This window comes from Myripristis murdjan, chromosome 16 (assembly GCF_902150065.1).
Source record: "Myripristis murdjan chromosome 16, fMyrMur1.1, whole genome shotgun sequence".
NCBI classification, from domain to species: domain Eukaryota; kingdom Metazoa; phylum Chordata; class Actinopteri; order Holocentriformes; family Holocentridae; genus Myripristis; species Myripristis murdjan.
In genome coordinates, this window is record NC_043995.1 from 5,545,618 (window position 1) to 5,568,760 (window position 23,143).

The 23,143-nt window shown below is 43.6% G+C and overlaps 1 protein-coding gene across 3 annotated transcripts in view; it reads right to left on the bottom strand.

Annotated features, from left to right (window-relative positions):
- znf407 (zinc finger protein 407) overlaps positions 1-23,143 on the bottom strand; it is a 170,975-nt gene that overhangs the window by 60,729 nt on the left and 87,103 nt on the right. For all 3 annotated transcript variants that reach the window (XM_030072076.1, XM_030072078.1, XM_030072077.1), the window contains exon 6: positions 8,679-8,845. In XM_030072076.1, coding sequence (XP_029927936.1) covers positions 8,679-8,845 — 167 coding nt within the window. The remainder of the gene's footprint in view (positions 1-8,678; positions 8,846-23,143) is intronic.

Here is a 23,143-nt window from a genome sequence, read left to right on the forward strand (position 1 = left end):
TTCATCTAAATGCTGATGTTGAACTTGGGCTCTCACTACACATTGATAATACATTTGGGTGACTCTCCCAGCTGGGCCTCGGCGGCGCTCCGCTCCTCTCCTGCACTGATAGCAGCTTTCACTGAGTCCGCAGAGACAAAGCCGCCTCAAGTTTCCTCTATTACACCCATTTAAAACCACTCGACTGTGAGAAGAGTTTTAATGCAGCGCCACTTAGATAGGAGAAAAACAGCCTTAAAAAGGTGCCTTCGTCCAGTGATTCAGCTCGCTTTCCACTTCCAGTACCGCTGGCCTTCAAAGGAATAAACCAATACATTTTCATATAAATAAATGTCTGTGTTGCTGCTCGCGATCGCTGACTGATGTAACACAATAGTAATTGTGCCTCTGTATTTGATGTTCTGGACACCCAGTGTCTGGCAGGTCTTTACAAGGAAAATCCTCTGTTGAGAGGAAGTGATGCAATCTCCATTTCTGGTTAGAATACACATACGAAGAACTGGGTGGTTAGCATGTGCAGAGATAGCCACTGTGGCTGAACAGACAAAGACAATAGTGCCACCTAAAGAAAATCAAGCTTGACCAAGAGAAAATCCCCATCACAGTGCTGGACACAGGCTGACTGACAGGTGATCTCTGGCATGTGCAGCGATGATAAAAACTGTTGCATATCATTTATAACTACATCAAAAACACCCAAGTTTTAGTTAGTGTTTCTAAGGTTCTCATCAGATCTTTTTCCCTATCAGAAAAGCAGCGCGGGTCCCTCCTCCACTCCACTCCTCTCCTCTCCTCTCCTCCCTCCCTTCCATCTCTCATTACGCCCCACGCTACAAGACCCCACCACAGAAAAATCCATAGCCATCGATCCCTGTGCCCAGCCGCGGTCGCCACAATTATTCTTGAGGAGGAAACGTTGGCGATAAATTACATGTGTGCTTTTCATCTGCTGCTCGGTGGCGGTGAGCCCTCTGAGGACCCGGGTGGGGACGGCCGGGCGGGGCGGGGCGGAGCGGGGTGGGGAGGTAGAGGAGGAGTGACATGTCGCTGTCAACACCGGAGGCTCTGGCCATCTAAAGGGGCATGCACCCCACTCCCCCATACACACACACACACACACACACACAGCCTTCCATTGACTATATGCATTCCCTGTAGCCCTCGCCACTACATGCCTAACCTTAGCCCAACCCTAATCCTAATTGCAACATTAACCTTAGACCCAGTTCCGTATCGGTAACTAACTTTAATCCGTACCTAAATCCCATTCTGACTCTAAAGCGGAACTAACCTCGGTTGAAATGTAGACTGTCCAAAAAGACCTTTGCAAAAACGTCCTCACTCCAAAGGTCTAAAAGTCCGACCGATTCTCAGTGTGTCCAATGTTGAGCACCAGACAGAGGGATGATCTACAAAAACCCACTTCCTGCCAGAGTGTCTGTGCTGAGAGCCCTTAAACTTTTGGGCAAATTCTTCCATATTGGCTCAGAGCTTCTTTTCTTTTGTTCCCATGATCTGCTTCAACCACCCCGCCCCCTTACTGGAATTAAATATGCCTTATTGCAAGACAATAAAAGAACTTTGAAGTCAAAATATACAACCCCTCTTTGCGTGTGTGTGTGTACGTATTGTGTGTGTGTGTATATGTGTGTGCGCGTCTATATCTGTGTTTTAAATAACCCCGGAGGAGTCTGCATGCAGCTATAATTGCCTCCCTCATTAGTTATGTTTTAGCAGGAGCGGATGGGAGGGCAATTAATTTTACCGCTTAATTTTTGACACGGAATCCGCCGCTGTATTGATGTGCTCGCCATTTTGGGCCTCATTTTTCAGGGAAATTAATTGACAAAGTGCGAAGATTTATCAGCATATCGCCAGATTAAGCGACAAACTGAAGCAATGAGGAAATCAATTGTGGCCCTGTCGTTGTGCTCACTCCCCCGCCCCGCCGCCCGCCCCCCCCCAACGCACAGGAGCCTGGGAAAAGCTGGGTGGGTCGGACGCAGTGCACTTATTTATTTATTTGAGTCGCTCATTCATCAGCTGTTACAAATGACCCTGGCGGCTGACGACCACCAACCCACCCCCCACCCCCCAACACCACCGCCGCCACTTTTTCCTCCTCCTCCTCCTTCTCTGCAGACAAGACTGGTGTGTGAGGAGGGAGTGATTAACATAAAAAACACACAAATCAGAGAGGAACAATGAATCCCGTTAGAGGCAGGAGGAGGAGAGTTGGAGGTGTTAACATGGGAAAGGATTGGGGGGGGGGTGGAAGACAGACAGAGGGACTGACTGCTCTGCTGTGCCTCCCCATACCATACAGGAACAAGACGACACTAAACATGTCTTCCCCTGCAAAAGATACAGTCGTCTTTGCAGGCAATCAAGAACAAATATTTATCTTTGCTTTTGCCTGCAATTCTGCATAATGTGGAAAATGCCAGACTGGGGTGGTGAGATACATTATTTCCTATTCCTTCTAGAAGGAATACTTCACCAAAAAAATTATCTATTTTGAACCCCTGACTCACCTCAAGTTGTCTTGATTGTCCACCGAACAAGTTTTGAAACCGCATTGAGAACAAAGGTTTCAAAACTGGAGCCTTTTCTGTTGGAATGGAGTTTGGTGGCGACTCCTCGTGTGATGTGGGCAAATTCCTGTGCCTTGATGCTTTCTGTTAATCACATCGGTGTATTCCCTGAGTGAGAGGGACCCCGGGCTAATCAACAAACCGGCGGCCTGTCTTCAATTTGATGAACATGCAGGCCGGTCCTGCACAGGTGATCATGCGTGAGCCATTTGCTGGAAATGGCTGATTTTGCAATATTTTAGATCAAGTCTGCTGGTTTGGGAGGTAATGAACATATGAACGGCCAGTCAAGACTTGGATTAAGTTGAAGAACGAGTTTGAGAGTTTGACACGGGTGTTTTCATATCCTCATGTTGCTGTTTGTCGAAATCACTGATCAACTCAATTCCTAAAGACATGGCCACCATTTTTGGAACCTTTGTTCTCTGTGAGGCATTCGATTACAAACTTTTGTTGTCGGCCATTCAAGACAACTAAGACTCTGTAAAATATACACATTATATACATTTTTAATTAAAGAACTCCTTCAATGCCATGTCACGTCAGACATGTCAGGCCCCCCTGAATCAATGGTTTCTCACATATCACAGGTAATGAATGATGGATGATTGTGTGACTGAATGAAGGAACAAAGACAGATGCACAGTCCTGAACTCTTTCATCTGACTGTTTTCTCCTCACTGCTGATTATCAACTGGACGGCCCTCTTACCTGTAATTCTGGGTGGATGCCATTCGTATAATACACCAGGGTGTAGCTGGTTGAATGCAGGTGGCGTTACTACCACCTACTGCTCCAGAGCGTGCATATCCATTGCATTATGGAAATCTCGTTCCACAGAGCTACGCATGGACATCTTGCAAGATTTCCATAATGCAAGAGACGGACACAAATCCAAGTTTCTAGGTCCAGCAAAAAGCCATTTCTCCCTTCTCAGGTGTATCCAAATTAGATTATATCTTAATTTGTGATCTCAATCTCGATGCGTACTAATGTGATATTTTAAAGGATGTAAAGTTTGTTCCTAACATGCTGAAGAAAGATGAATGTAAATTTCCCACAGTTTATTTTGTTTTTTGGCAGAAGTACTTGGAGTTTAATGGCTCAAAGAAACAAGTAAGATGCATCACTCGAGTCAATTCTTACACAAACACTCTCCAGTCAGTCAGTAATGTTCCCATTCTCCCTAACGTAGCCCACACACACGCAACTCACATCCCCTCTTTTACTTATGGCTCTGTCACCGGGACAGATTAGTTCAACTTTTAAGTTTCCTGCTTATTTTATTAGTATTGTAGCTTAGCCCTGCGAAGGAGCTCATTTGTAACCTTTAAACAGATCACACACATGCTGATAATATTTCAGAGTGTGTCGAGCCGGGAGCCGGAATGCGATTGCGATGATTGCGTGGCTGCGGCTCACCGTTTAGACGACTGGGTGCGGGGTGACGGTCGCGGTGGAGCAAATTGTGTTAGCCTTTTTTGGGTGTCGCTAATCAAGTCAAGTCTTGTCACACACTTCTCTTGTTTTAGTTTGAATCTTTGTTCTCCTGCTTTACTTTCATATTCGGCCTCCGCTGATGTTCTGAGCGCTCTTTCCATCACTTTCTCCATCTCAATCACATCCCTCACTCTTCAAGTCTCTTTCCACCACACATTTATTCACACTCACACACACACACACCAGAACACAACGCAACACACCGCCCCATGCCTCTCTCCAGGTGACAGCTAGGTGACAGAGTGACGCCAGCCTGCTGATGGGGAATGATGAGGGTTGGAAACAAATGAAAATAAAACGTCTAATTATGTCAGAGGCGCCTTGACGTTACATCACTGTTAAAACACATTTAAAATAACATCCAGCAAGTCACACACACACACACACACACACACAGGCGCACACAGCGGGCTCCTGTGACGGATGAAGGGCTCTCCTGCAAGCGCTCAGTCAGGCTGTCAGGCCACTGGCTGCTGCTGCTTCTGTCATTGACTTAAAAGGGCATCAAGGAGCCGTGTGTGGGACATTACTGAGGCCGAGGGGAAACTGCTGGGCTGCGGCATAAAGACACTTTCAAAGAGACTGACTCGGGCTCCCATCGAGGGGCTATTATTTGAGACAGTAACCACCCACCGCCCACCTCACCATCTATCCATCCAAAGTTTTTAGCAAGTAAAAAAAATAAAACTAGTGCTCTACAGTCCCACGGTGTAAAGATAGAAACAGAAAGGAAGAACGCAACCGGAAAGAAGGCACTATATAAGGCGACTCCCCACGGAGGCCATTGTTAAAATTAACATTTACTGTGTTTTCCTCCTCAAGCTTTCATCGTAACATTTTCTGTATTCTGACCAGTGTAGTAAGTAAAACAGAATGTAAACTCCAGTTGCTGGTCATCATAAGGCGAACAAAAATAAACTGTACTTTTAATTTATGTTTTTTTTTTTTTTTCCCAACAAAACATCTTTGCTCATCACATTACACTGATGCTACCTACTGCAGTGTAAATTTGAAATTTAACCTAATAAAAGGATTAGATCTGGCTATAAAGAAGGAGAAAAACTATAAAAGGTCAGGTAAACTGAGTTTACATGGGTTTAAACAATAACACAGCTGACATTTCTTTGCTGTTTTTAAGAAAAATCTGCACAAGCTTTGACAGTCAGTTTGTTAATTGTTAAAATGCTTCTGGGCATGACTGAATACACTGGAAACAATGTATTCAATCAAAACATTTAACAGAAAGAAATCACATTTTTTCATCATCACAGACACATACAGAAGGGCCAGGTGATTTTTAGGTAACAGACATGTTGATCAGATGGATACAGAGAGCACAAAATAGATGGATCTGGAATCTTCACACTGTACAACTCTTCCATATCTGGCAAAAAAACATGAACAACAACAAATGTGGAAATGGAGCAATTTAACCTGCTCACACAACAGGCAGACATCAAGATTTTAATTGCAAGAAGTTGATGTTTACAGCTTCGGTGCACCATGTGTTGGACAAATTTTTGTGGTTTGTGGTGGGCTTCTTTGGTGCATCAATTTCAACAGGAGCTCAAAAACAGGCAAAAGGAAATCTGCACACTCTGGAAATCTATTCACATATTCAGTAGATAGACTTTACAAGCATACTCAAGAAATGACAAAATTTCTTGACCTTCCTCAGGTTATTGATTGCACGTGTTGGGGACTTCTTTAAATACATTCAGTACATGTAGACTGCCCAACAGTAGGGGCAGTAACCAGTTAACATGTGGTGCACCAAGCAGCGTTGTCACACCAGTCTGCACATGCACGTACACTCAAGGGCCACTTTAGGTACACCTGTTCAACTTCCTGTTAACACAAATAACTAATTGGCCAATCACATGGCAGCAAGCCAGTGCATTTAGGCATGTAGTTAGTTAGTTAGATACTTTATTCATCCCGAAGGAAATTCACAGTAGACATGTAGACATGGTCAAGACGATCTGCTGAAGTTCAAACCAAGCATCACAACTACAGCAGCAGAAGACCACACCAGGTGAGAACAGGAAACTGAGGCTACAGTTCGCACAGCCCCCACAAACTGGACGATAGAAGATTGGGAAAACGTTGCCTGGTCTGATGAGTCGATTTCTGCTGCAACATTCAGATGGTACAGTCAGAATTTGGCGTAAACAACATGAAGGCATGGATCCACCCTGACTTGTATCAACCGTTCAGGCTGCTGCTGGTGGTGTAAAATTGTCGGGGAGATCTTCTTGTCACACTTTGGGCCCCTTAGTACCAACTGAGTATCGTTTAAATGCCACAGCCTACCTGAGTATTGTTGCTGACCATGTCCATCCCTTTACGACCAGAGCATACCCATCTTCCAATGGCCACTACCAGCAGGATAACACGCCATGTCACCAAGCTCCAATCATCTCAAACTGGTTTCTTGAACACGACAGTGAGTTCACTGTACTTAAACGGCCTCCACAGTCACCAGATCTCAATCCAACAGAGCCGCTTTGGCATGCGGTGGAACAGGAGATTGGCATCGTGGATGTGCCGCTGACAAATCTGCAGCACCTGCGTGATGCTATCATGACAATGCGGACCGAAATCTCTGAGAAATGTCTCCAGCACCTCGTTGAATCTCTGCTATGAAGAATTAAGGCAGTTCTGAAGGCAAACGGGCGTCCAACACCATACCAGCAAGGTGGACCGAACAAAGTGGCTACGTTGTCATCATTCTCTTTCTTGGAGGATTAAACACTGATTGAACACTAATAGTCTTGCTGAGGGTTGATTACAACAATCACAAGTCACCTCAAATACTGAAAACATTCTCTCTTCAAACCCTATGACAACAGAGCGGAAGTAAATTCCTTAGTAATTACTCAAATACATCTAAATTAAAAAAAAAAAAAAAAAAAAAATCTATAAAAATGGGGCAAGTTCATGAGTAAGCAATACAACACGAAGGCTTGTGCCTATGACCAAATCACAGCAGAGGTGTTATTTACTACAACACACATCCTCTTATGTTCTATTGTTTTGTTCTAATTTTTTTTTTTACAACAGTTACGATTTTGTAGCAACAATATTGTTTTTTTTTTTTTATCTCAAATAAAACGCTGAAATAAAGTGACCATTACCATTTTAATGCTCCGATATCCCGCTTACAATGTTACAACTGTTAAAAAAGTTGAGGATCCAGACCGTCTTTCATGTGCCACCTCATCTCCTCTCCAGTTTGTTCAACTCATCTCCTGTGAAGCTACACTACAACAAGTTTAATCGTCAGTCTTACAAACAGTAACGTTTGCCTTGTTGTCATTCTCTTCTTCAGAATTATAATCCAAACCAAAAGTTATATTTGGAGACATATCTATTGTTAGCAACACAGAATGTGGTTTCAGTAAGCTGTTGTCACTTGCTCGCTTGCTTACAGAGGCAGAATCAGCTGTAGGTGATGGATGATAGGCTGCTAGTTTGACAGCTGTTGTAGCAGAGTAATACTAAAGTGATGTGACTCCTGTGATGTTACATAAAATAACACACAGTTCTCGATCAATCAGATTGCTTTAACAGTAACCTCTGTTGTGTAATCCTCATTCAAACCATCTGGTGTATCTAATGTCCTCCTCAGTAGGTAGCTGTGTTGCTCACCACCTCTCCTTATCTTAGTGACTGCTTCAATCCCAATCCAGCATAGAAAGTAAATGCTGGCTGTGCTTAGCAACAGGGGATGTAGGATGTCTGAAGTCCATCTACTGAATGTATAAATAAATCCAACATCAAAAAAGATCTGATTTGGAAAATCAGTCATAATGGACAGAAATCTGTTTAATGGTGTGAATGAGTGGTGATTTCTGGTGCCACTTTGTTGTTTTAGAATTTAATTTCATTTTTCCGCTGGTAAACTGGCGAAACACAATGCAGCTGCAGCTACAATGCAGCTTGCTCATTCCAAAAGAAGTTCTTCCTCATTTAATTTTAAGAGCTGACACTGAGACTTGACGGCTAACATTTCTATTTTAGAGTGTTGATTTTTTTTTTTTTTTACCCTATTAAACACCATTGTGCTGACAATATCACCCTGTGACATCAGTGGATTAACGTTTGGCTAGAAAGCAGCAGAATAATCGATATACAACATCAAATAATAATCCAGTACCAAAGACGCAAATGTTAAACACCAATCCTTGTTTAAAAAAAAATAATAATAATAATAATGTCAATATGCTTTATAGAGGAGTTTTTTTTTTTTTTTTTTTTTCAAGATTTCCTTGCACAGGTATAAGGGAGTGATGTATGGTTTTGCACAGCTTAGGAGGAGTGAAATGTGTTTGAACTCCTGGATTACTTGAAGAATTTGCTTGTTGAAGAAAATGGCACTGTAGAAAAAAAATGTATTTAAAAACAGTGTCTGCCGCCTGAACAGAAATTGGTTTCTTTGCATGTATGCTTCACTCATAAACCCACAACCAGCGGGTCTAACTTAAAATAAGATCATCTGCTGATTTGTTGTTTTTTTTTCCGATGGGAGTGACTGACACTTTAGACAGAGGTGTGACGGGGGCGATGGTGGCAGCGCCTCACCTGTGTGCGTCCTGTAGTGATCCTTCATGGCCGACAAGTTGAGGAAGGCGTAATGGCAGGACGGCCAGGCGCACTTGTATGGTTTCTCTCCGCTGTGCAGCTTCATGTGGTTGTTCAGGGCCCACTTTTCACTGAAGGAGCGCTCGCACACCTCACAATCAAACTTCCTGCAGGAGGGAGAGAGAGACAGAGAGAGAGAAAGAGAGAGAGAAAGGGGGGGAGAGAGGCAAAGAGTTATTTACTGGTCCCAGAGCAGAGGTAAAACACCAGAAATCCAAGCCTGTGAGAAGGGAAATGGAGGTTGCCTGATACTGACACACACAAAACAGAGTATGGGGCCGTATGATTGCATGCTGCACATCTACACCTACACCCGTGCTCATACACACACACACACACACGCACACACACACACACACCATGCAGGCACAGAATGCAGTTGGCTTGCTGGTGTGTCATGTCTGTATAAGCAGGCATTGATTTTTCTGTCCTGGCCTGCCACCACCACCATTTATTCTCTGCTTTGCGCCAGGGCCCAGAGGACTAGAGAAATTCTGTTACAGTCCACACACACACACACACACACACACACACACACACACACACACACACACACCCCGCAGGGCCAATGGGAAGAATAGAGTTCACCTGTCCAGGCGTCCCTTACCACTTAGCCGGGGCTAAATGAACAGTTAGCAATGTTTTACCTCCCGCCTCCCTCCTGTATCGGGGGTTCCCTCTATCCTAACTCCCCTCTTCCCTCTTTTACTCCCGTCATCATCCGCTCTGCTTTCTACAATCCAACATAACAAAGTATGAGGATGTCTAATTGTGTGTTCGGGATCTTATTTTGTTAGATTGTGCCAATAGTATCTTTTTCATAACAGGGAAAAAAAAGCCCTGCTCATCTCCAACTGCAGGATTTGCAAGGTGTTCTTTCTCTGTGTCGACTCTGGACATCTGTCTATTCTCCATGCGGACGCCTACGGCTGACAAAAAAGCCGCTTGCAAGTGGCGTGTAGGCTGCTCGCACCTATATTCATCCCCTTTGCTATTAGGCCACAAGAAACGCGTGTTAAGTAAAAAAAAAAAACAATGGAAAAGCCTGCGCCTGAATTAATCTTTACCCCCGCGCTATAATTTAGGCGCAGAATGACTAATGCGCGAGTCATAAACAAATGAAGTCGGGTTTTGGGGAGCATTCGTCTTGCCGGCGAGGGCTCTGTTATTTTAGGGAGGGCGGCTGTCTTTAAGTCCTGATTGTGTCGCTTAATCCCCGCGGTATCTGTTTCACAGCGAGCAGCATGACACTCACCTGAACAAATAATGACTCCGAGCAGCATGTAGCATGTGTCGGAATCAATAATTCAAACTCATACATCTTCCTTACTGGAAGAAGGGGAGGGGGGGTTAAAAAGAGAAGGGGGGGCAGAAGGGGAAATGCTGCCTGGCTTCCATATCAATCTATATATTCCATAAAAATGTGAATCTGAATGTGATACGGGTGTCGTCCTGCTCTTCTGTGCCGGCGTCGAGAGGACATTTTAAGCTCATTTGCCAGGCAGTGTGTGGAGCAGGTCTAAAATGGCGCGTTTATCACCTGGCTCTAATCTCCGAGGCGTATTCAAACGGCGGCGTTTCCCCCCTCTGTCTCATCGAGCGATTGGGCAGAGACTTTATTTGACCAACAGATGTACGTCTGCGTGCGGATCTCCCTCGCTCGCCGTCCTCCCCGCCGTGTTTATGGAGCAGCCCGTCGCCCCCCGTGCCACCGTGGGAGAGGTAAATAAGATGAGTGAAGAGATGCTATCTTTTATTGTAAGCATTATGCACAACACTCCTGCTTTATGAGCTAAACGGGCCATTGTTTATCACAGGGCGTAATCGCAAAGTCAGGCAGGCAGGCAGGCAGGCAGGCCTTGACGTGGGCACGCGGCATGCTGGGAAGGAGGGGAGGGAGAGGAAAAAAAAAAAAAGCGAGAGAGTGGAAGGGGAAGGCAGGGCGAGGAGAGGAGAGAAGATGGAGGAGTCGAGGCTGGCAGAGTTGACTATCAGTGGGGGTTTTGTAAGGATGAGAGGAGGGCTCGCGTCTGTTTTTATGGGATCAGATGGAGCGCTTTGATCTTGTCCCCGCGTGTCAGATCCCGTCACGATCCACCGTCTCGCCCATACATATGCATACCGCCTCTAAACAGCCAGGCACCATGCAAAACACTCCAGAGGTAGGAGGGAGAGAGAGAGGGAGAGAGAGGGAGAGAGAGATGCAGGGGAAAGGTAGAGAGAGGGGGAGAGTGTGTATGTGCAGTTGTGTGTGTGTGTGTGTGTGAGAGACAGTGAGAGACAGAGGAGGGGAGAGAGGGAAAGGTGGAGAGACAGCCAGAAGTGAAGAGAGAGGAAGAAGAGAGAGAACATAGGGGATCTGCGGGTTTCAGAAAGCTAAATCCAAGACTTTTGAAGACCTATGTATTGCTGTAATTGCTTGGAAGTTCCGTTTCATTTTGAATTTAAAAGCAACATAAAATCCAAAATAAAGAAAGACAGGAAACGCTGCCAAAGCAACCCATTTCTAACTCCAAACACCTTGCAGAACTTGTAAAGCTGTTAAAAGGCAGTTCAGACACCGGGAAACTAAACGTCAAAACCATGTGTCAATATTCATTTTAAAAACTGCATTTGTTATTTTTGATGCAGAGAAACCCTCCATTACATGCCAGACCTCTAAAAAAACAGCAGTCAAGACTTTTCCAGAGTTTTCAAGGATGTGCAGATACCCTGGAGAAAAGGTTCAAACAGAGCCAAACAGAGATCTGAGGAAGGTCTGTCAGCACCGGAAAGGTCGACAGATTTTGAAAATGGAAGCAAAAACTCATAGCAGGAATACATATAATAATAACTTCTAATTCCTAGTGCGATAATGAGAGTGCAGAAACACCCGCAGACAGACATAGCAGGAGGACATTTTTGAAAGCTGAGATATTTTCAGAGCTAAAACTTAAAACAGCGGTCAGTCTGTGCTGCCTGGACTTTCTGGTGTTAATTTGCCTCAAACAGAAAGGCCAAGTCGCCGTCAACTGACAGCTGTTTCGAATCTCAGCACAGAGCCATCTCCGCTTTAACCACGTCGCTCCTGGGCTTGTCCTGGATCTGTTTTCTTTACGAACCCGTTGTTGCATTTTCAGGATCAGGCTAAAGCAATATTTATCACCTCGTTGCTCCTCTTTTTAACTCTTTGAAAGGGAGGGGGAATTTTTGGTTCATTTTCTTTTTTGCTCATTTGCTCATGCTAAATTGCTAAAAGTGAATTTCTTTTGTTTAAAATGCTTGTTTAAATTATTTTTATGTTTAAATCATAGACTGTTGAAAAAAAATGCTTGTGAAGGTTCTAACACCTCCCACAAGCATTTGAAAACTGGCAAATTCTCTTAATTTCTTTCAAAAATATGAGAGAAGTCAAATAGCAAATTACTCAAAATGTGTAAAAACACTTACAGTGACAATTACATATCATTACATATATATCAATAATCAATTTACAAGAAAATTAACATTAAATTATCAAAAATACCAGGTAATAACAGGTAATTCTAAAGAAAATAAAGAAAATAAAATAATACAAAAAATAAACAAAAAAATAAATAAATAAATACAAACCCTTCCCAAAAAATAAATAAAATAAATTAAACTAAATAAGATAAAATAAAATAAAATAAAATAAAATAAAATAAAATAAAATACAGTGAATTTTTTTTTCAGAGGGTGAAATAAAACCTCTGAAAATCAAAATCCGCTCACAGGCTCCTGGGTTTCAAAGGGTTAAACCTCTAAAATCCACCAGCCTCTCCAGCGACTCCGGACAAGCAGAAGCCGGATGGAGAACAAACACATCTGCAATCGTCACTGAACAACTTCTACATCCTGACATTACATCCGTCCCCCGCCTCTCCTCCTCTTCCTCGCCTTCTCTGTTTCCTCTGATCACCAGGCCGGGCGACAATGATTGACATCCCATGCAGATTTATTCAAAGAGCCAGGTGGGCCTCTTGCCTGTAAGTTGAGAGCGCAGCCCTGGCACGTGCGTCTATACTGTCACTCATTACCATATCTACCCCCCGAAATGCCCCGTGTGATCCCGTCACCCGTGCTGCCGTATAGGGCTACTGTCAGAACATCACAGGCCGCACTAGCCTCTGTTGTGGTAGAAATCCCACAGGAGAGGGGACTGGAGCTCTAACAGGGGGCCAGGAAGGGGAGAAAAAAAAAACAACAACAATCTCATCACCACTCTGCACTATCGCCCCCAAGTGGTAAGGTGGTGCTTGGAGTGTGCAAGTGTGAAGTGCATGTAAACTGTCTATGGATGAAAATGCACTGGTGTGTTCAGAGGGCCCTGCTTTCCTCAATATAGCCCCGCACGCCCCATCCACACCACCACACACACACACACACACACACACACACACACACCTACCCCCACCGCCACCCCTTCCACCCCCCACAACCAATCAGATTCCTCCACAGCTCTGTTAACACTTTGAAACTTGAGAAAATTTGCTTTTTTTTGCAACAACATGGAAAAAGGCGATAAGCTAATTAGCAAGAAATTATCTGAAAATTAGCAAAAAAAAGAGGGAGATATTATGAGAAAATTATTAGAAAATAAGCCAAACACAATTATCAGAAAATTGCCAGCCAATTAGTAAAAAATGTATTAAAAATTAAAACAAAAAACTAGGAATACATATAAATGTTATTATATATCTACCGATACATGACAATAAAAATGACCATAACATTACCCCCAAAGATGAGTGTAAAAAATAAATTTAAAATAATAATAATTTAAAAAAACAACAACAACAAAAAAAAAGGGTTACACAAAAACGGTGTGATCTTTTGCACATACAGCTCAAAACAGAATGCTTCAAAGTCTCATGGGCTTGTGTCACCATGTGCCCGTCTCCATGTCTTATAGCCTAAGGGGGTCAAATTTGATTTTGTGGGATTTGCCTTTAAAGTGGAGAGAAAAAAAACTGACAGATCTTGCCACAGATTTAGAAGCCACGTTCAAAGCAAAACAAAAGAAACTCATCAAAGAGGCCCGAGGACTGAATGTTCCCTCTGAGCTGATAGCCTTAAACCTAATAATCTATCACCACTGAACAAACACTAGCTTTTTGCGTGGCGAGATCAGCGTCCAAAGTGAAACCAATTAACAGGTGCACGCAGAGGCAGCCGCAACCCTTTAGAAAAAATTAAACCGGATTAATTATGACGGGCTTTTTTGGACAGCTAAAGGTTCCTTCCCCGGTATTTGTGTTGTGCTGGCCAGCCGGTGAGAGGAAACAATCCGCTGATGCTCCCACACTGCAGCACAAAGACAGAGAGAGAGGCCGACTCTCGCCTCAAGCCAAACTGACACAAACAGACAACTTCAAAGTGAAGACTGTTGTTTATTTGGCGAAGGGAAAGGGGAGGGAGAGAGAGGGGGGGAAAAAAAGAGAGAAAATTTATCTGATATGCAACTGTCAGGAGAGCATTTTCACATGCAAAATAGCGAGTGAGTGAGAGAGATTACCTAGAGGGAGAAACATGACAGCATTCACTAGGGTCAGGATGGATCATCATCTTCAGCCCCCCTCCCGTCTCTCTCTCTCTCTCTCTCTCTCTCTCTGTCTCTATCTTTATCTCTCTCGCTTGCTTTCCCTCCCTCCTTCCTTCCTTTTTCCCCTCTCCTCCCTTTCCCCCCCCTCATCCTGTTTTCAGACTCCATCACTCTGCACTTCGACAACCCGGCAGCTTAAATCCAGACTAAATTAGCTGAATGAAGATTAAATCATTTGGCCCTGAGCTCTCCCAGATATTAGGAGGAAGACTGAGGAAGCCTGCGATGGTGTCTGACTGGGTCCGAACCTAAACATGTGTCTGAGGGGAGGCTCCTTCTTCAATGGCAGTCAATTGAAACCCGATTAGGGCAGGGTGCTGGGGAAAAAATGGGGAAAAGATTAGATTTCGGGGACAACTGTTTCCTAAGTGCGGGAGCCAGCTTCGTTATTTTTCGTTTGCGCGCACAAAGTCGACCGACGACAGGCGTGTTCCCGGGCTGAGATATCGAAGCGGGCGACTCCATCGCTCACGGTGCTTGGGAGAAAGGCTTGGGAGAACGCTTGTAGCCTGTAGTCAATGCGGTCTGTGCGTAATCAAATCAGCTTGCTGCATGGTGCTAGCTGAACATCCAAATGAACAGACTACCATGTGTAGCCTTTACTCTACTTCTGGACACATACAACAGCAGCTCTACAAAAAAAAAAAAAGATTAATGTCATATTCCATGCTAAAATCTTATTTATCTTTAAACAAGTGAAAAAAAAAAATCTGGAAACAAGCATAAACATGTCAAAACAACAGAATAAGGCAGATCAGCCCACTAGGATCAGAGAAATGTCACTTGATTCAAGAATATTCTCGAAAGAAATTGATTAGACATTAAAAAGAAGAGTTATTGGTGTGCTCTTTGCTTTGTTCTTTTCTTTTTTTCCCATTAAAGGTACACTTTAAGGTCAAAGGCAATACATAAAAAAGTCAAAAAGGTGCAATCCACCGGTTTGCACCTCGTTCCACAGCACCCTGAAGTGGGCAGAATGGCCGAAACGCGTTGCTGATGCTGCTATAACTGTGTTTAGCAATTTCCTCTTGGTGGATATGCCCATTTAATAAAGTTTTTTTTAAATGTGCCTTCAACCTTTGACTTTTTCACCAGTTGATTTAAGTGGGATAATCTCATCCAACTGGCAGCATTTTTACCTTGTTTCAAGAAAAACGCTGAATATGAGACGTTCAATGTTGGAAGCTCCTAAGTTGTGATGCCGGAACTCCTGCACACGACTTGACTGCTACCAGAAATACAGGGTAACCACAGCAACCTGAAAAATGGAAGCTGTTATAAACCTTCACAAATCACAAGTCGGAAACTCAGGCAGCATCGATGTTTCCCAGTTTCCGATTGGTAATTACGGGTTCGAGGTGGCGTTCATGTGCTCGTAAACTCGTAAATACGATGTTTTCCTATGAGCACTTGAAGGCACTATTATTCCACCAGAAGGGCGTTTTAAATTGGAACTTGCACTGAGTTATACTTAGGGCCTGCGCGAGCGTGCAACCAGCGTGTCACACAGAACGGCAGCTAAAACCTCCATGAAGGGGCCACATGTGTCTGGAGAGCATTGGAGATGAAGCTCCTCAGAGAGGACTGCTGCCGCATATGACTGCAATATAAACAACAGCACAGAACAGAGATGCTGCCGCTGATTTATATTTACCTTCAATCCCGGGAGGAGGAGGAGGAGGAGGACCAGAGAAGGAAAAAAAAAAAGATAATGAAATAAATAATAAAAGACCAGGCCCATCAGATAAGCTCCTGTTTATCCCGCTGTAGGGCAAATACAAATTGTCAATTTAATGAACACGGTGGACGTGATGAAAGCGGGGTGAAGGAGCCTCCTGCCTGACAAACAATCAGGAAATGTTATCTTAATATTGTTGCGCTGTTATTCAGCCCATAACTTAGGGGGTGGGGAGAGGCCGCGAGAAGAAGGAGGTGCACGTCGACTGGAGAGGGGAGAGAGGGGGAGCAGGGAGGCACAAAGGCCAGGTCCCTCCGTGGTGGCCCTGTTATTGCCTGTTTTTATTATGAGCCATAGCTCAATGGTCCCAAACACACTTTGAAACACACACACACACAAGCCCAAACGTGTGCCTAAGAAGAACGAGCGCGCGCACGCACACACACACACACACGGCCACACACATATTTACACACAACCTCAAATTACCATTTCACAAGAGAACAAAGCAACATGATGCTGAACAAGGCACCCAAAAATTAGCGCTGCATGGGTGTGTGTGTGTGTGTGTGTGTGTGTGTGTGTCTGTGATGTGATCTTTCCGGACTCAGTTAATTTAGAACCATAATGGGTTTTATGAATATCGGACTATTAATCAAAAACGTTTCACCCAAAAAACTGCAAATCAAGAGCTCCAAATGCTGCCTGCTGAAATTAGCAGCTCCAGAAAAGTACTAGAAATCTGATTTGTGTGACATTGTTCGGTCAAAGGCCTTTCTCTACCCCCCCTCCTATCCCTTAAGCAGCACTTAAAGAGTGTCCGTATGCTTCAGAGCCCAAAGTTTTTTTTCTTTTTTTTTTTTTGTATTACTTGTATTTAAAGCCTTGCAATCTGAGGAGCCACCAAAATTAACTATTATCTCCATATTTATATATTGCCAGCACTAAATTGCGTCGCGAAGAATTACTATCAATATGAATATCTGCAACAATAACTCAGCCGCGGCGCTGAGGACGGGATGCTCTTTATCAGGCTTCTGATAGGCCTTAAATACAGCACAAGGCAGCCATATCAGAGCTTTTTCTCTCTAATATCAGGCCGCATTAGCACCTCGTAAATCAAATTACACTCCTAGAATTTCATTAGGCTCACCTGCCAGCGCTGCTGTGCTGCAGAAATATTTATGTTTTTATGCTGCGATTGTGTGCTCTCAGGTACACAAAAGGCAAGGGAAGGGGTGGGGAGTGTGGGGGGAGAGAAGAAAAAAAAAAAAGCGGGTGATAAACCTAATTATCTTTTAAGAATACGGCGAAAATCCGTCATAAATTGTGGCGATCCTGAGGAGAGCTGGCGTTTTCGGAGGGCCTGTGGGGCTGCGAGTCGGGGGGCAACTCCAACTCCGCTATTTACCATCTTTTAACCAGGGTCTAGACTTCACCCAATCCGATTAGCATCTTCCCCAAACTCGCGCTCGACTCGAATCAAACAAGATGATGTATGACGCCGATCGCCGAGCCCTCAACGATGAGCTAATCCGATAAAGCAAATGCACGACCGCTGCTTGTACTTGTTCAAACCTGGATCCAATATCTTGGGATGCGAGTCTGTCTTTATTATCTGTCTAATTACCTCAAAGGAATTCGGGATTCCATTTGTTTATTTGCTGCTGTTTGTTAGAGTGAACATGCAAGGGGTATGGCGTCTGCATTGCACGGTATCTCTGGTGGCGTTTCCCGGCCGGGGTCGGTTGGGAAAAGGGGGGCGCGCAGACATTCCCGTTGTATTCCTCGCCCCATTTGGAAGCGGCCGGGCCCTGGCTGGATCGTGATTGGACACAGAGGGGAAATGACTGAGCCAGTGACCGTAACGACAGCCACTTAATAAAAGGTGCGGTCTATACATCAAAGAGCATCTAGCTGTAAATCATTTGGCCCCGTAACGACGAGCATCCCCGTCCCATTACCGAGCCCCTAACAGGCCACTCATATTTACTCTCTGGGCCCCAATATCATTTTAGAATAATGAGCTTTGTCCCTTATCTAATTAACAGAGACCTAGGTTCATTCGTTTTTGCCCCCCCACCCCCCCCAACACAAATTAGAAAGCCAGCATATCGGTTTAGCCCACGGATGTTTAGCAAATTGGCCGTACCAGTCAAAGTATAGCATGGAGGTTGTGAGTATTGTTGTATGTTGTGTGTAATTGCTGTATGTTGCGGCTGGAGGCTGCTCATCCAAGTTTATATGTATGTGTGTGTGTGTGTGTGTGTGTGTGTGAGTGTGTGTGAGTGTGAGTGTGTGTGCTTCAGTGGGCAGAAGTAAAAGACCAGGTCCATTCTCTCTCTTATTACTGGAATTGTAATTCAATGATCACCTTAGATCAAACGCATGCCATAAATCAGATAGGCTTGACAGAGGATGAAAAATTGTATTAATAATGTGAAACTTATTATACAGTCCCAAACGCTCCCTTGATAAATGACATTGTTTGGGCCTGACAATGATTGCATTTAAAACATTATTTCTGTTTTCTGCTTGTGTGTGTATGTGTGTATGAGCGCGCGCTGTTGGACATAGCAATGGTGGTGTATTTTTTTTTTTTTTTTTTTTTTTTTTTTAAAGGAATGGCTGGGTGGGGAAGACAGAGGTGGGGTTCCCGAGCTTCATAAAATATTCAAGATGTTTCCCACCCTGCTCTCTGGAGTCAGTGGGCAGCCGATGGCCGCATGTGTGTGTGTGTGTGTGTGTGCATGTGTGTGTGTGCGTGTGTGTGGTCGGCAGAAGAGAAATGGCTGGTGGCTCACCGCAGCGCAAACACCCAAACTCCCAAACCACAGAAATGAGCAGTGCACATCTTCAAGTCATAAAGCCACCTCACTTGCACTATTATTATGTCCCATCATAGTCAGATATTAGCAAATGTGAAGGAGTGCAGAAAGGAGCCGCACTAGACTAATCATTTATGAACGAGGGTTTCATTGCAAATGGAGTCTATTACAGCTGCTTTTATTTATTTATTTATTTTTTATAAATGATACAGAGGACACTTTATTTTTCTTCGGGACTCAATTTATATTAAAAAATATAATATAAAAAGCAAGTTGAGTCTTGGTTTAAGCAAGAGCCAGCAGAGACAAGAAAGCCTAGGGAAGTAAAAAAAATAATAACAATAATAAAAACAGAACAGGCCATGGATTTGAATTTGAAATTTATACAGTGTCTGCATTGGATATAAGGCAGGACTTGTTTTTTGTTGCATGGTGGTGGAACGAGCTGGATTGTGCAGGACTACGCTGTGACGGGCCTGTGGTCTCCAGTGTTGTTTTGGCCCGGGCAGAACTCAAAGACAAACCTCTTAAACAGAGGCTAGCGCAGAGCGAGAGGGATGTGGCACCGAGCCGATTTCTTTTCACAAGGACAAACACATTATGGTGTAGCACAGTATTTAGCTAATGCTCGCTTATTTTCAACACCTATCTTTATGGATTAGGTGCCCTTGCTGAGCGCATAAGCACTGCTGGGCACTGTTGTGTCTGTAGCAAAGCCTAACCAATCTGCAAGCCAAATGTGTTGCAGACAAGGCCACAATGGTCAATCACCAAATTAAAAGACTAGAATAAAACCTCATTACACATGCTTTATTTATGCATTTATTTCCACCCATACAGTCGCTGCTGACAGTTCAAGAGGTGCACTGAAGTGCTGGTTTCATATGTTAACCTAGTCAGAATTAACTATTTTTTTGAGAGTGTGCCAATGTTGTCAGTGTTTGAGCAGTGCAAAAAAAAATGAGAGGTTACATCCTCCAGGTCAGTGGTTTTCAAAGCAGGACCCTCAGGGGTCCCTGAGGGACTTGCAGGGGTCTTCAGCGAAATGAGGAACAGTTTAATTTTACAAATTTAATTCACTTGAGACTCTTATGATACAAAAGAATGTATCTGCAGTGATTTTACTATTACATATTAATTTCATCACTAAATCTACAGTATTGGTCAATGTTCAAGAATGACATGTAAAATGCAATGTCTAAGAAAAAAACAAGAATCTTTTCATGTAAGATTCCACAGCGCAAAAAACAAACATGGGCTACATCTTACTGAAAGTTAACACCTTATCTATTGATTTATCACTATTTATCATGATTAATTCCATTTTTAATAGACTGAAAATCAAAATGAATTAAAAAAAAAAAAAAAACTACTGGAGTTGGCCCTGTAGTTGTGTTACAACACTTGAAGACCAGGCAAACTGAAATACCACAGTCTCAGATCACAGCTCATACAAGACAGGCTCTTTCAGAAACTGATCCTGGGCCTGTGTCGGCTCTACAAAGCCTGGCATCTACGTTCTAATTAAGTTCCTGGACAGTTCTGGTCAGATCCCAGCAGCGGGACAGCGAGACCCGGACTGGTCTCTCCCAGCAGACGTGGCTTTCCCTGACCGGCCCTGACCGTGTCCTCTACTGTGTACCACACAACCCCGCCCCCCCCGCCAACCCACCCCCCCTCCCTCCCTCCCTCCCTCCACCTCGACCGCTGATCTTATTACCCCCCAAACGCCATCCCGGCTCTCCCTTCTCTTCTCCTCCTCCTCATCCCTGCAAACGAACGTGATGGGAGGCCATTCATCTCACTCCGTCGGCCACCACAATGAAATAAATCAAGAATTTTTCCCCCCAAATATAACAATATTTGTATTTGGGGTGGGGCGGCCGTAATTGATGACTGTGGCCGTGCTAATTAAAAACGGCGGAGGTTTCATTAATCTTGGTCAAGGGGTGGTGGGGATGGGGGGTGGGGTGGGGGGTGCTAGGGTGGCTGGGAGAGTGTTGGACGGGTGGGGGGGGGCAGGGCCGCCTCCGTCGTCCTCATCACTCAGGTGATTTTGGGCCATTGTCGAGTATATTAGCACGGCGAGGTTAATGTGGAATGGCCATTAATAATCACAACAAAAGCCTGTACACACAGAATATACACACACTCAAGTGTCCCTGTCTCTGGCCTTCCACCGCCACGCAACAACAAGACAATATAGAGAACAATCACACATGTTTACTGCCATGTCCTGGCTGGAGAAGTTAATTGCTTTTCTGACTTTGCTTTGTTTTGTTTTGGGGTTTTTTTGCTTTTTTTTTTTTCAGTCCTCCATACACACTCACATGCACACACACATACATACACAGACGCATGCAGTCTCATACAAGTTTGGACAATTAATCACCGGGTCCAACTTTTCCAGTTTTGCCTGTGTTTGCAGAGTCAAAACTAAAGTCAGCCACTGATTAGTCGCCCTGGAGTGTCATCAAAACCTTCAGAACGGGAAGAAGAAGAAGAAGGATGAGCATCATACACACATTAACATCAGCAAAAATATAGAATTTACGACTGGATTTTAACATTTGTTGGGTTGCATTAAATATGACGTGCTGATAAATATGACATGCCAACATCTTTCAGAGCCCTGCTTACAACTTATTTTTACCCAACTGGTTCCGTGTGATTGCGATTTCCTATTTCTTACACTGCAAAAACGCAAAATCTTACCAAGATTATTTGTCTTATTTCAAGTCAAAAATGTCTTATTTCTAGTCAAAATATCTCATTACACTTAAAATAAGACATGATCACCTCAGAAGTAACTTGTTTCAAGTGAAAATTCACTTGAAACAAGTGAAAATTTGCTTGTTTCATTGGCAAAATTTGCCAGTGGAAAAAGTGAAAATTCACTTGAAATAAGTGAAAATTAGCTAGAAACAAGAAACAAATTTTGCCAATGAAACAAGCAAATTTTCACTTGTTTCAAGCAAATTTTCACTTGAAATAAGAGACAGTTGTCTAAAAACAAGTTACTTCTGAGGTGATCATGTCTTATTTTAAGTGTAATGAGATATTTTAACTTGAAATAAGACAAATAATCTTGGTAAGATTTTGAGTTTTTGCAGTGTATTGGTTTTTGTTTGTTTGTTTGTTTGTTTGTTTTTTACTGAATCCTTGTTTCTTTCTCTTTTTTTGTCAAGAAATGCCTTCATTTTCACTCGTTTTAAAATGTCTGCTACTACTTGAGGGTTAAAGCACTTGCTGTTTTAAGACAGTGCCACACAAACATTCAATATGAAAGATGATACCAGGATTGCAAATCAATAAAATGCATAGTATTGAGTGCACTGTGACTAAAATTGAACATTTTTATAAGTTTGAGTTAATTATGAGTTTTTGCCAACTACCCAAACTTTCAAATAATTCAAATTTATTGTTCACACCTCAGACTTGCACACAGACCAACGTAAAGGTCAGGGCGGCCATAAAGAGCCGCTACAAACCAGCATCCAGCGTATAAATCTGACCTGAGCATCTACTCAACAGAAAACGGCGTGAACAGACCCCGAGGTTGATAAAACAGTATCATATTGTTACTGTTGTGCCATTACGGCGAAGACAGTTTACTAAGTAGCACCTATGAACGGCACAGATGGATATCATCATCACTCCGTAATGGCTTCTACATGTTAATTCACAACTTTAGCTTCTCCACCACGACTCCGCCACAGAATAATGGCTAGCCTGCATCTGGTAGAGTCAGTGTAGGGCGGTGTATGAAGCATGGAAAGAGAAAAGAGAGGGAGAGAGAGAGACAAAGAGGAAGAGAGAGAATGAAAGAAGCAGAGAGAGAGAGAGAGAGGGAGAGAGAGATGGGTGGGTGGGGTGAAGGCAGTAGCATATGGTGCCACGCTGCCATAAACAAGCTTTATGAAAAGACTGGGGACATTTATTTAATCATGGAATACCTGAGGAGTCGCAACGAGACACACACTTTGTCCCATTATTGTTAGCCCATAAATTTAACCGCTTTACCAGGACGAGGAACCTGGTATGGTTGCCGAAGACAACATTGGGAAGCAGGTGAATTTATGTGTGTGTGTGTTGGTGAGATGCACGGTGCTGTAGCTAGGATATACAGAGTGTGTGTCGCGGCTGCACAGATGAATAGCTGTAACTTCTACACACTGGTATCTGTGGATCTGCAAACCCAGAGAGCAATACACTGCTGCGATTCTGGATAATCTCTGGTACAGAACACACACACACACACACCGACGTGTCCTCTCTGCTTCTTTTCAGTCTAGCA